We start from the raw sequence: 15574 nt of genomic DNA on the forward strand, positions 1-15574 counted from the left end.
TCCATTTTTTTCTAGATTTTCTAATTTGTTTGTGTATATATAATTTTTCTTAAGAGTCTCTAATGGTCCTTTGGGTTTCTGTAGTTTCATTTTTAATGTCTCCTTTTCCCTTTCTGACTTAATTTATTTGAGTATACTCTCTTTTTCTTAATTAAGCTAAGGGTTTGTAAATTTTATCTTTTCAAAGAACCAACTTTTTGTTTCATTGATCTTTTGTATCTTTTTATTTAGTCTCAATTTCATTTCTTTCTGCTCTGATCTTTATTATTTCTTCCCTCCTACTAATCATGGGGTTTGGTTCATGCTTTTCTAGTTCCTAGATGTACATGATTAGGTTATTTCAAGACTTTCTAATTATTTTTTTGATGTAAGTTTTTATTGCTATGAACTTCCCTTTTAGTATTTCTTGCACTGCATCCCATAGAGTCTGGTATGTTGTGTTTACATTTTATTTGTTTCGGGAAATTTAAAAAGTTCCTTCCTCATTTCTTTATTAACCAATTAGTCTTGTTTAATTTCCATGTATTTGCAGTTTCTAAAGTTCCTCTTGTTATTGATTTCTGGTTTTATTCTATTGTGGTGAGAAAAGATGATTGAATGATTTTGCCTTTTTTGAGACTTGTTTTGTGGCCTAACACAGACCTATACTGAAGAATGTATCATGTGCTGATGAAAAGAATATGTATGCTTCAGCAGAAATGTTTTATAAATTTAATTTATAAATAGATAATTCTTTGGTGATTTTCTATCTGGATGATATGTCCAAATAGAAAGTGGGGTGCTAAAGTCCCCTATTACAATTGTATTGTAATTTAACTCACCTTTTAGATCTACTATCATTTGCATTATATTTTTGGTGCTATTTTTGATGCATATGTATTTTTAATTATTATATCATCTTGCTGAAATTACTCCTTTTTCATTATATAATGACCTTCTTGTCTGTTTTTATAGTTGTATTCTTGAGTCTATTTAATCTGATATCAGTAAAGCTGACCCTTGAACAATGTAGAGGTTGGGCTGCTGACCCCTTGTTCAGTAAAACATCCACATATAACTTTTGACTCCCTCAAAATTTAACTACTAATAGAATACTCTTGAATGGAATCCTTACCAAAAACACAGAAAGTCAATTAACACAAATTTGTACTTTGCAAAACATGCATGGTTTTGTGGCTGCTAGTGTAGCTGCAGTGATAGCTTTGTGAATTTCCTTTTTATTTTTTACAATGGTCCTTACACTGGATTCATTTACCTTGAAATGATGGGCAACCACAGCTGTAGACTTCTTTTTCTTGTAATAACTTTACTCTGCTTCTTGGGAGCACTTCTAGCATCACTGCTGGTAGCACATAGTTGTGTCTTGTTTTTTAATTCATTCAGCCACTCTATCTTTTTTTTTTTTTTTTTTTTTTTTTTTAGTATACCAGTATAACTAACACTCTGTATCTTTTAACTGAAGAATTTAGTCCCATTTACATTCAATGTTACTATTGATAGGTAAGGATTTATCACTTTCATTTTGTTACCTGTTTTCTAGTTATCTTGTAACTTCTCTCTTCCTTTCTTACTGTCTTCCTTTGTGGTTTTTATTTTCTCTGGTAGTATATTTTAATTCTTTCCTTTTTATTTTTATTGTATCTATTACAGGTTTTTGCCTGTGGTTGCAATCAGCCTTTTATACTAATAACTACTTATTTTGAACTGACAAATTAACTTTGATCACAAAGAAACAATGAAAAAAACTAAAAAAACTCTACACTTTAATTCCATCATCCACACATTTTGACTTTTTGTTGTCTCAATTTATTTTTTATAATGCCTGCCTCTTAACAAATTGCTGTAATTATTATTATTGATTACATGCCTTTCATCTTCATACTAGATATATGAGCAGTATACAAACAACACAGTATTAGAATATTCTGCATTTGCCTGTGTACTTACTTTTACTAATAAGTTTTAAACATTCAGATGATATTCTTTTAGCACATTAGTGTCCTTTTCTTTCAGAATTCCCTTTAGCATTTATTGTAAGACAGGTTTGGTGAGAATGAGTTTCTTCAGCTTTTGTTTTTTGGTAAAGTCTTTATCTCCATTCATGTTTCAAGGATAGCTTTGCTAGCTACAATACTTTTGGTTGCAAGGTTTTTTTAATTCCTTCAGCACTTTTAATATGTCATCCCACTCTCTCCTGTCCTGTATGGTTTCCACTGACAAGTCTGTTGGCAGATGAATTGGAGCTCCTTCATATGTTATTTGCTTCTTTTCTCCAGAACAGAAGGCTTTTGTTTGGGAATTTTTTTTTTGTCTGTGCCCACTGGTGTTTTTGGATTGTTAGCTTTTCCAGCTCTAATTCTGACCTATATGAGGCAAAAAGAAAACTTATACTGTGCTATTCCTTGTACCCTGAGATCCCTAAACAGTTTTTGTCTTTTTCTCTTCACCTTTCAGAGTTTTCTTTTATGTTTGTTTTATATATAATGTTCAGGGGAGTTAGTGGTATGTAGCAGGAAAAATAGAGAAAAGTACATTTATTCCATTTTCTCAAAGAGGAAGTCTGTCAAATATAGTTACTTTAAGCCTTTCTCTGGATTTCCTAGAGGTCCATTTCTGTTGACTGTAGTTTATCTTGGATTTTGGTCATGCTGTCTTCTTTCATTATATGGCTAGTTATTTTGGATTGACTGCCAGGTGCTATCTATATCAAAGTATAATGATAATTTGAGGCTCAGATTTATATTATTTTTGTCCAGAGAGCATTTGCTTCTTGCAGGCAGCTGGCAGAAGCAAATATATGAAATATTTTAATCACAGCTTGAGATGATTCAAAGTGGGAGCTTTAGTTCACTATAGAACTGTTCTATTTCTTGTTCACTCTCACTCTTACAAGTAAGAACTTTTAGGGACATACTTTAGCCACTCAAAGTGTTAGTGGCTTACCTGGCCTACTTCTGAGCTCTCATCTAAGACAGACCGTGAACTTCTGTCTCACTAGAACTGTCATTGCATTAAAGCTGTGTTCGACCTCTCTACCCTCTCTGTTGACTGGTAAACAGCTGCCTATTCAAGAACTAGCAGATGCCTCTGGGGAAATGCAGCTTTAGAAGCTGGGCTTACTTCTTTTGGTTTCCATTTTCTCTTAGCTATCTGCCTTATAATTTTTAACTTTCTTGACAGGTCTCTGATGTTCTCAAACCAATTAAAAACAAATTTAAACACACACACATACACATACACACACACACAAACCCCTACAGCATTTTTAGCTTTTCTCAGAAGTAGGGTTGGTCCTAATTGTCTAGACTGTTGTTATTGGAAGTGGGCATGTATCGTTTTCTTTAGTTTTTACACATGCCATTCTGACTAGAATATAAAATGTTCCTGTGTGGACATCATGTCCTGTGAATCCAGAATCCCCATACCCTGATAGGAGGTCTGTCACACAATAAATAACTGCTGGATTAAAAAACATAACACGTGCAAGTCTTGTCAAATAATACATATGTGGTGTGATGATGGCAGAAGAATCAAATGTAATTTACATATCTTTAAAGCTTAATAATGGTCATGTCATTTCCAGAAATGACAAAAGAAGTTATCAGAAGGCAGAAAGAGGAAAAAAATGACTGGGGCGATCACCTTGATTTTTGGATGTAGCTGAATCTGACGTATTTGTGAGGTACTTAAATAAAGCTGTTCAAATAAAAATGAGAAATGCCAATTTGGACTTCTAAAAAAGAGGTGGGAGCTAGTTACTCAAGTTATTCATGGCAAGGGATGCTAAGGGAAAGAGAAAATATAAAGAGACTGGAGCAGCATATAAAAGAAAGGAGTGCTTAGATATATTTAGAGGATGGAATAATAACAATTCTTAAAGAAAACAGATGAGTGTTCAGAGTAAAAAAATGAAACTCAGAAGAATGCAGCATAATGGAAGCTAATGGGGAAGAGATTTTAGAGAAAACAACAGTTATCAACATTGTCAAATGTGGCTGACAGGTCAATAAGGCTCAAGAATAAAATGTCTTATAATAATCATCTACCTTCAGAGTAGGAAAGGAAGGAAGGAAGGAAGGCAGGTGGAGGGTTGGAAAGTGTTGAGTTTTTAAGTGAGAAGAAAAGTTTAGAAAAGAATGGAGACAAATTTAAGAGGTCATTAAGAAAGTAATACAACACATGAGCAGATCTGAGGTCTTTAAAGAAGGCAAGCAGTTAATATTCGAATGTATTTTTTTCAACAGGTCAGTTAACATGCTGGGGTGAGTTCAAGAGGAGCTAGTTTTCAGGAGAAAATGAGAAATTCACTTTTGGATATTTTGAAAATTTGTAAATATATGGAAAAGAGAATGGAGATTGAGATACAGTTATGGGAGTTACTAATTAGAAATGACAGTGGAAAACAACAGTATGTAGATATTTGTATGTAGTGAAGTTTTATCAGTAAAAATGACATATTTTTGTCTTATAGGGGAATAATAGCTAATCTAAAAATCTCTTTTATCTCTAATGTGAATTGGTTTTTGAGAACGTGGAAATTGCCCTATTTTAATTTGAAAAATAATCCAATTAAACTACATGGATATCATAATCCTAATATTGTAATTAGTAAGGAGATATTTGTAAAACCTGCCAGAATTGCAAATGTATGCTTGAGTACAACAGTGTTGAACCAATCTTATGGAAAAATTCTCCTATGCTTTGCTTCTCTGTATAAGGAGTGCCTTATCTGGGGACAACAGAAACAAAATGAAACATATGCAGGGCTACTATTCTACCAATAGAGACATGAATGGGCTTACTGGTTGTTTATAATCAATACCTGTTTAAATAGTAAAGTGTTTATGCTGTACTAGTTGTGAACCATTTTAAATATAACTCTTGCTGATTTGATAATATATTCACTGAATTACTTATATAAAACATTTCCATACTTTAAAAATCCTAAAGTACATTTTATATATATTTCTTTAACATTACAACAACCTTTTAGAACACAAAGAAATCATTAGAGCCTCCATTTTGACGATTAACCTAAGATACAGTTGCTGCATACTTCTTTGTTATTTACTTATTATGTTCAAATTCATATTTCTTCTACTAATAACAGTGACCCTGCATAAATTCACCTGAAGACCAAAAGTCAGTTCACTTATAATATAGTTATTCTTATTAAAATAAAATCCTCATACCATTTGGTGATGCCATAACAATCTTTAATAATATCCTGAAGAACGGCACGATAGAAGAGTGACTCAGTAGACAGCTGAAAAAAATGTAGACATATATGAGCACAAGAAACAAATAAAAAACAGAAATTAAATCAATACCAGGGAGCCAGAACTGTAAGTGAATGTCAGAAACCTGACTTTGTTGCTAAATAAAGAGGATGACTACAATATTTCCATTTCAAGTTAAAGTATTACCCTGTGGCTAATTCTCACTGTGGAAGTAACTCTGCAAGAAAACAGATGAAACCACAAGAGAAATAGTAGTGAATGAGGAAGAAAAGTCATAATCAATGAAAAATGGGCTGATGCCTACATGGAGTGTTTATTAGTTAAAAATGCAGAAATAAACTTCAAGACCAGCCACTCAGCTGTGGAGCCTGTAAGAGTCAGGAAGGGCATGAATAAAAAAGAAGAGAATGCAGTTTTGTCTTAATGGCAGTAGAATAAAGATAATATCAACTACGATTCACACCAAGAAAGAGAGGATACTATCCTAAGTAAAGAAATGCTAAAGATATGTCTGAGGTCTGAAAGATGGCATTGGCTGGCTACTGCAGAGTTGAAAAGTAGAGGCCTGGAAAGGACATAGGATAAGAGATTGCATTCTTGGCAAGGCTTCTCTTCTAGGGGAAAGAGAGATGGGAAGTGTTCCATGAAGGTTCAAACGTTTTCAAAAGGAAAGAAGGAATGGCTGAAGAGGAAGGCCCAGTGACACAACACAGTTTCAAAGAAGCAGAAGGTGAAAAACTATTAATATTTATAAAACAAAGAGCATTTCACTGCAGCAACAAAAGAGGCACTCTTTAAGAAACTATAAAAGTCACCAAAACCCCACCCCATCCTCACAGATCTTTTGATGTTGATGGTACAGGATACCCAACACACAAAATAATGTTAGCAGCAACAACCCATCTTCCATGCAAAGTTAATATTGGGGAAAAAAAAAGAAAAATGAGTAAGAATGAAGAGGGGTCAATAATACTGCATACTTTTGAGAAGTTAATCAGGGTTAAACTAAAAACTGGAGACTGGTCAAGTTTTAAAGACAGTTCAGTGGAATGTATATATCCACTGAGTTATCTTTTTGTAACTTCTATTCTACTTCATTTTTGTTCAGAGTCCAAAAGTGTTATTTTCATCAGTTTCCAACTAGAATAAACATGTTTGAATTCAGATAGAATTTATAACAAAATACAATTTTATCTATATGCTCTGGCAGAAAATCTACTCTACTACCCTTCTCCCTCATCCAACATTAAGTTACCACACTGAGGTGCTGAGACTACTTAAAACAGAAGTTGGGGGCTGAGGGTCAGTCATCATTTCTTGGGTCTTTCCCTGATGGCACTGCACTTTTAGTTCACTGGAGAATATCTTACTTATAGCATATTAACAGAGCACTGTGTCAGAACACAAGTTATATCCCCACTAGAAGATAGAAATAGTGGGCATGGTGATTCTAGTAAGAACCGGTGTTATGAATCAACTCGTCCACGTAAGAAAAAAAATCACCTGTAACCCCCAACTCTAATCTATTTAAATTTTAAAAAAACAATAAAAATTCTTTTTAAATGGTACATCAATGTTGCATATAAGATTTTATGGGTAAACATTTCTCTTATTCTTGTTTTGCAATTCCATATTACTATGTTTCTTTTTTAGGGTAGGTTTTTTGACATCAGTTTATTGTAGTTTTGATTTTACCTATGTATTATTATTTTGGAAGACAATTTACAACTCTGTATATACATTTTAAGTCAATGTAAGCTATAATTAAAATATGAATCAGCAAAAACAAAACAGAAATGGTGTTATGAATACCACAGTCCCCAAATCAGGTCCTAAAATAACTCATTGAAAGTAGACTCACACACAGATTTCAATGGCCATCCTAAAACTTATAACCTTCCAAGGTATAATTCTTATATGAAATCTCTTTCCAAATGCAACTCCTTCACTTGAGACAAAAACTACTGATCTCAAAACTTTTTCTTTGAAAATTGTGCCAAAACATTTCATTTAAAATTTTGTATCTCTATACATATTTTCATTTGAGATTTTATCATTTAAGAAACTCTTTGCTACACACAGTACCCAAATCTCTACTTTATCATCTGTCCCTTATTTCCTTGAAAATCCTTTCATTTCTCTCACAAAATGTTTAAATCCCTTTTCATCTATTAAGACCCACTCTTATAATGTTCTACTGAAATTCAAGGCATTTTGGCAAATCCACTATTGCATGAAGTGAAATATTACTATTAGTACTACAAATGGCTTACCAAGTTCTTAACTTTTGTTTGATTAGCTATAATAAATACTTTAATTTTATATGAAACTTATAAAAATAGTTAAAACTCTCCTTTCTCATGCTTTTGAAAAAAATTATATAAAATGATACCAAGAAAATTTAGAAATAAATGAAATTTATATTGTTATTAAAAACTATAAAAAAGACATTTAAAAAGATGAAGAAATGCATTTTAAGCAAGAGAACATGCAGAAATGGAATGCACAGAGAAATACAGCAGGATAGAATAAATCATCATTCCCAAGTTGCTCTGAGTATGTAAGTGTTTTACAGCAGTTTCCTAAGAGAAAGAGAAGAGAGTTATAAAGTGCCTTCAAATGCACATTCCTGGAATAACTAGGACTATCCATCCTGGTATATACACATGGGGGTAAGTGGGAAGGGAGTCAACGTCTCCTGAGCAGCCTGTGCCCAACTATTCCAGGAATAAACTAGATGTGGTTCAGAGTTTACTTTCTTTCCCTCACAAGTGATAAATCAACTTAACACTCTAATGCATAAAGTGTACATCCTTAAAGCATATGTATTAGACATGCATTTTACAGGTCTAGTGGAAAGGGCACTAAGCTGGAAGTAGGAGCTCTGCAATTAATTAGGGCAGCTAGAGCACATCATTAAATTTCTGCTGTGTATCATTCTCATTTAAGTTTAGAATAATATTCAACTCATAAGATTGACTATAAGCATGAGCTTGGGAAATTCAAAAACACCACACAAATGTACTGGGCATTATTAATACAATAAAGGTTTTTTCCAGGCCCTTATAGAACCATTAAACTGATATGTAGTACAGTAGTTAAGAGCTTGAACTCCAGCATCAGAGATTCAAATCCCAGCATTCACTACCTTAAAGTGCCCTCCTGCATATCAATGGATATTTATACCACATATCTCATGGTATTATGTATTTATTATCTTAATTGATGAGAAAAACTTTGAATAGTACTTTAGTAAGCTCTCTGTTAGATTTACCTAATGTTTTCACGATTATAACTATTAGTTACCTATAACAGCTCACATTTATTGAGAACTATGTCCTAGTCATTGTTATAAGTATTTTACATTTTTCTTTCATTTAATCCCATGAGAAAGGTATTCTTACTCCTACTATTATTAGTCTTCTTTCTATTTTTACAGATAAAGAAATTAAGCTACAGAGAAATTATGACACGAGCCCAAGGTCATTGAACCAGTAAGTGATGAACACAAGATGCAAACCAGCAGTTTGCAACTAAAGTTCCACAAACTTAAACCATATGCTCTAATGTCAATGCCTTCAAAAGAATCTGTTTTTATCAATTTTTGGATAGGCATAGTGAATACATTTTAAAAAATAATAACATACAAAATGTTTCTGGACTAGAGTGAGTGCTCAGTAAATGACACTTGTTATTGATATTATTTTTAAAAATTCAAGAAGAAATCTTGGGAAAAGTTTCAAATAAGAACTCTTAAAAAACCCCTAATATGTTTCATGAAGATAAGATGAAGGATAAGACAATTATATGGATATTTAGGGGATTATATTTAACTTCTGTTTATATATACAAAACCATTTGGCTGTTGCAACTAATGACTAATCAAGTCAATAATGGTCAACCAACCAATTGAGGTATGTGTTTTGGACCAAAATGAAAATAATAATATACTGAATACTATAACTTGTTTATCTTTACTTGAACTAAGCCCATAAAAGCCTAACTGTCAGCAGCAGCATTTTTTAGAAATACTTACAGACCGTTTAGCACAATAGGAGGAAATGAGAGGTTAGTATAAGAGCATAATGTGGAAATTTTCCTAAAAGCTCAATTTACTCTCTGAAAGTTCATTTCTCTTTTAAAGCAAACTTATGGAAAAGACATAAATCTCAATATGCAGCAGTGACAAGTAGAGGTGATATTTATTAAAATCCATCAGGTTTTAAGTTCATCAGCAGGTCAAGTATGAAGAGTAGTTGAAAGAAAAACGATTGTGTTCATCACTTGGATTAACACTCTTACTCACCCCTTGGCCAACTGCAACCCGCTCCAATGCCTTTAAGAAAAAAAAAAAAACAAGACAGACTGTTGACATATTTAGTCTTATGTTATAAGTTTTATAAACACATTGCATAAGGGTTTGTAAAAGTGACATTTAAAAAGATTAATTGATAAACATGTAAGTTTATGCAGTTAAAAGTGTTAATATCATTAAAGAATGTTAACTAGTATGCTTGCGTAATTTAGGCCTGATTTATAATAGATGTGTGTCATATACACAAACACATATCCTTGAATGTGAATTCCAATTATATAGTCCTTGAATTTCAGAAGGAGATTATAGGAAAAAAATGAAATGACATATTCCTGGCTCACTTTTAGTACAGTCAAAACAATCAAATTCAATGCTATTATTACGCATATATACAAATATACAGATATATTTATATGTTATATTTTAACATATTTTCTTATAATTTTTAACGAACATATTATTTTGTCTTTTAGTAAACAAAAACAACATAGTGCCATGAACAGACAACACTATGGGCTAAAGTGTTCTAGCCATAAATATACCTGTCGAATCAGGCACAATTGAGGTTTTATTTAATCAGATAGTTACTTCATATCCCAGGAAGCTTAATATTTAATAATATTTAATATTTAATAATATTTTTCCCATTGTATAAAAATTCAGGAGATCAAATGATCTGCTACAAACAAACATAAACACATCACAGAGCTGTGAAGAAAGTACTGAACTAATTCTTTGTTTATAACTTGGTACATTTTATATAATAATTGAAATAATCATATATAAAAATTTGTTACATTACTACATGTAGAGTTGACGATGTTGGAAGGGCAAGTCATTTTTCTTCATAATTAGCAATGCACAAAAGTATTATTGATGATATTATTCTGCAAAATTTGGCATTTACTGCATGATATTAGCCAAAAATAATAAATTCTGCAACATCTAAATACAGCTCTTACTCAAGGAAAAAATATAACCATACCAAACATGCTGACATTCTGGCATTACGACCACAACACCATCTCTCTTCTTTTAAATAGTGGCACATTGGAAATCCCCACTTTTCTTGAGTACATTCTGCAGATGGAAAAATGTGGATTATTTTAATAAAATTCTTCCTGTTTCAGTTAAAGTAAATAATCTATTGAAAAAGCAAATTAGTCATTGAGAAAGTCAAACAGTAGTTAAACATGGAAGTGGTGATGGAAGTGGTTCATTCATTAACTGAAAGCATATTAATGTTATGAATATGGTATTTGCTCAACAACAGCTGCTTTGTGTTTAAGCTCCAAGTCTGATACCAACCAATTTGATACTGACACAAAACGATTTCTCTAAGATTTAGCAAAAGCAATTTAAAATGTAAATACTCTTCATGTTCAGCGTAACTATGGGAGATAAGGAATGAGATACTGATCATTTATTGCTGACCTGACTTTTTAAAAAAAGTATCTTATTAAACATGACATTTGGCAACTTATAAAGCAATGTGAATTCATGCCTAACAATGTTGAAGCATCATTTTTTTTAGCCACTATGTTCCTTTTTCAGAAAAAGAACACCTGTATAGGTTCTTATTTGTTCATTATATTAGGAAGCTATAATATTTTCAACTATGATCTGATTTGGCTCAACTGCACTTATGACTTAAATAACAACAACAAAAATCAATCACATATCTACAGCCCTAATCACAGAGTTACAGACGCAACTTGCTAATGTTCAAACTATTAGTTCCATGGGTTTTTTTTAAAAGGAAAAGAAATCAATTTCTCTCTTAAATTAAAGCATGGAAAACAGACTTAAATTTTATAATTGTGACAATGAAAAGAAAACTGAGATAAACATAAGTTTCTATTAGATTAAAAAGTAAAACAGAACTAAAAACTTGAAAACAAGAAAATGCTTTAAAAGAAAATGCAACTGGGGTAGGTTCCACTAAATAAACTTCTGTGTCATGAGGGATCAGATGACTTTTCCTTAAAGTTCCTTAACATGATTGACAAAATCCTACATGATTTGCTCGTGCCTACCTCACTAGATTCATTTCACACTATATTCTCTGTTTTAGCCTTTTGATAAAATAGATTTTCAATCTTAGATATCATCATTGAGTACATTGAGTACTTAGTATGTGCAAGTAAGTATTAGTGGCTAAATATTCTTTAGTTTCAATGAATAATCTGTACCTAAGATATATATATTTCCTTCCCTTTTTTAAAACCATTGTACTGAGGTATCATTGACATACAAAAAGCTATAAACATCTAATATATAAAACTTGATGTGTCTGGAGATAAGCATACATGTGTGAAACCATCAAACCATCATCACTAGCAATGCCATAAACTTATCAGTTCCAAAAGTTTCTTCCCTCTCCTGTTTCTTTTTTTCCTTTTGTGGTAAGAGCACTTAAGATCTACCCTCTTCGCACATTTTTAAATATACAATACAGTACTGTGAACCATAGCCTCCATACCATACAGTAGATCTCCAGATTTTAATTTATTTTGTATAACGAAAGCTTTGTACCCTTTGACCAACACCTCGCCATTGCTATTCTCCTTGGCCCCTGCCCTTGCTTCTGTGTTTGATTATTCTACTATTCTACTCTCTGCTTCTGTGTTTGCTTATTTTAGATTTCCCTTGTAAGTGAGATCATGCAGTATTTGTCTTTGTCTGGCTTATTTCACTTAGCATAATTTCCTCCAAATCCATCCATGTAGTTGAAAATGGGAGGATATCCTTCTTTTTCAAGGCTGAATAATCTTCCATTGTATATATAAACCGCATTTTCTTTACCCATTCAAGGCTGAATAATCTTCCATTGTATATATGAACTTCATTTTCTTTACCCATTCATTCACTGACAGACGCATAAGTGATTCCCTTGGCCACTATGAATAATGTTGCAATAAACATGGGAGTGCAGATACCTCTTCAAGATCAATTTCAATTCTTTTGGATAACCAAAAATTAAAATGCTGAATCAAATGGTAATTTTATTTTTAATTTTTGAGGAACCTCCATATTGATTTCCACAGTGGCTGCACCAATTACATTCCCACCAAGAGTGTAAAAGGATTCTCTTTTCTTCACATCCTTGCCAACACTTGTTCTTTATTTATTGATAACAGTCATTTTAGCAAAATGTGAGGTGATATCTCACTGCGCTTTTGATGTGCATTTGAATTTTTATCCATTCCATAAATATGGGCTGAGCCCCTACTGGTCCTTTCTTTTTGCTTTCACCAGAATGTAAGAAGGTAATGTAAGAGGATAAGAAAACAAATGTCCAGTAAAAAAACAAAACAAAAACAAAAAAATCACATATGCTTCTTTAATAAAATCATATGTACATTAATGAGTCAGTTCAGATACTACTTTCTTAGTATTTTTAGGCATAACTATAGAATGGCAAAGTCTATAGCTGCTGTACTGGAAAACTCTGCACTGGTTTGGGAAACACTGTGATAGAAGCTCTCTAACAGAGTTTCTCATTGTGTATGGCAGTTTCTCTCTGCTGTAACATCCTACTCTTGATAAAACAATGTATAATGAGATACATATGGAATACCTGAAACAATCTTTATGCTAATATTATTGATGATGTTCTAACTTCATACCTATGAAAATTTCACTCATTATACAAGACTTATGATAAAAAAAATTTAGACAACTTGCTCACAATCTATTTATCACGGGGAGGGGGGAATGCGAGAACACCATAGCAAAATATTTTTCAAGGTCATTTGCACTATAGTATCCAAATCTAGATTTATACATAAAACTAGTAGACTGTAAACTAGTTTTTTTTTAAAGCCTGTTTTGTATTAGTTTGATAGTCAACTCTGACAAGAATTTCTGTCAGCTTTGCTTTCGTTTCACTTTATATCCAAAGCATAAACTCTTTCTCTTTATTATTACGCCTTTTAAGTGGCTATATTAATTTTCTATTTTAGATTTAATCACATTCTTGGCTTCTTTTATTTACCATGAACACAGGGAGAACTTTTCTATGCTGAATACATCCAATGGGCATGAGCTTCAAAACCACTTTATATTAGTCACAAAAAATAACGAGGTGAAAATTAAAGAAAGTAAGAAGCAAAATGTACTAAAGATCCATTACTAACTACTTCTAGGCAGCCTGAAGATGCCCTGTGGCAAAAATAAGATCAGTGGCAACATTCTAGAAAACATACAGCTGCCTGACTGAAGATCACATACAGCTGTCAGTGTGAGGTGATTGTGCAAAGAATGCCAAGTACATCTAGAAATCTCTGTATTCATCCCATATTAACTGGCAAGAATTTTTCTGAGACATAGGTCCAGCTGAACAGTGAGAAATAATATTGTAACAAAAGCTTATAAACAGCTGAATCTATAAGCCTGGCAGTAAAGTCTACTTATCTACTAGAAGCTTGCAAAGAACAATACCTAGAGTAGCCTCCCTAGAAACTTTATTCAGGCTGAGATATGTCCTAGTAGGTTCTCATTGGATTATTGAAAAAGCTAAAAAAAACTATTAATACTGATAGTTAAGAAAATGAATACTTAAAGATGCATTTGCTATGAATTATTACTAGATAGTTCTACTTCTTAAAAACCAAACATATAAATCTTTGGGAAAAACAACATTTATGGCCATTATCATACTGGTATAGATTTAAAAGTATAATTTTAAAAATCTTCACATTATCATTCAAATACAGAATCATAGCAGGAAAGCAGAATACTTACTTATGTAAAACTAAATATAAACATCCCAATAAATATAAACGAGGTTCAGTTTAAATAACACACATGTTTTAGAAAGCTGTATTTAAGTCATAGAATGATATCGTTAAAGCCATAAGAGACAGGCCAGGCATGGTGACTCATGCCTGTAATCCTGGCACTTTGAGGCTGAGGCAGAGAGATCACTTGAGACCAGGAGTTCAAGACCAGCCTGAGGAACACAGTGAGACCCTGTCTCCATAAAAAGTAGAAAAATTAGCTGAGCATGGTGGCATGGGCCTGCAGTCCCAGATACTTGGGAGGTTGAGCCTAGGAATTTGAGGTTGCAGTGAGCTATGATGATGCCACTGCACTCTAGCCCAGGCAAAAGAGCAAGACCCTCTCTCAAAAACAAAACAAAACAAAAAAGCCACAACGGACAGATCATCTAATTTAAACTTTCTCTTGTTTCGCTAGTTTATAGATGATCCACAAAGGCTAACTGATCTATTCAAGGCTACAATACTGCAGAGATAGAATGAAAACTCTAGTCAAATGATCACTTCTGTGTAATGTCTTTGCACTCCCTTGGGCATTCATAAATCACTATCTCCATGCTTCCAATGTAATGTATACATAACGCTAACAGCACCTATCACATTATATTACAACTGTTTTTTCTTATCTGTAACAAAATCTATTACACTGTACATTTCTTTAAATTGTTTCATTTAGAGACCCTCAGTATCTAGCAAAGTGGGCAGTGGGTGGGTACACAATTTACTGAGTATCTACTAAATATCAGCATATTTTATGTTAAATAAATGTTCATTGATATTCTCAATGCTTGAGGTAGTTGTTACTATATAGATCTTATGTTTTTGTAATTTCAGGTTTTAGATTAGGAGTTGCTAAACAATTTTCAAGTCCCCATCTCCAGAGTCTTGATCAAATACTAATGATTTATAGGAAAGCTTAAAGAGAGCTCATTGGAAAGAACTAATTTAAAATGTAATCACTTATAATTGTTTTTTAAGCTTTCCTTTCTTCAAGGAATTATTTGAAACATAATCACATAATTTGTTTTAAAACTGTATTTTCTCAAATTTTATGCTAAAATTCTTACAAAAAATTCTTGTAATGAGCATGCAATGTAGTGGGCACCATGATAAGTGAGTAAAATATTTTTTCTTCAACTTACAAAAAGTTTACAAATCTGAGAAATCTCTATGAGATTCTGTTGAGAAATGAAGTCCTTATGTGAAAAGTTGGATGACTGACAAAGAAACAAACTTAG

The 15574-nt window shown here is 32.5% G+C and overlaps 1 protein-coding gene across 3 annotated transcripts in view; it reads right to left on the bottom strand.

The window, feature by feature from the left end:
- METTL25 (methyltransferase like 25) overlaps positions 1–15574 on the bottom strand; it is an 82411-nt gene that overhangs the window by 42886 nt on the left and 23951 nt on the right. For all 3 annotated transcript variants that reach the window (XM_012749536.2, XM_076007131.1, XM_012749533.2), the window contains exons 6-8: positions 10541–10635; positions 9547–9576; positions 5193–5266 (exon numbers count right to left, since the gene is read on the bottom strand). In XM_012749536.2, the coding sequence (XP_012604990.1) occupies positions 5193–5266; positions 9547–9576; positions 10541–10635 (199 nt within the window). The remainder of the gene's footprint in view (positions 1–5192; positions 5267–9546; positions 9577–10540; positions 10636–15574) is intronic.

Source organism: Microcebus murinus, chromosome 10, assembly GCF_040939455.1.
Source record: "Microcebus murinus isolate Inina chromosome 10, M.murinus_Inina_mat1.0, whole genome shotgun sequence".
NCBI lineage: Eukaryota > Metazoa > Chordata > Mammalia > Primates > Cheirogaleidae > Microcebus > Microcebus murinus.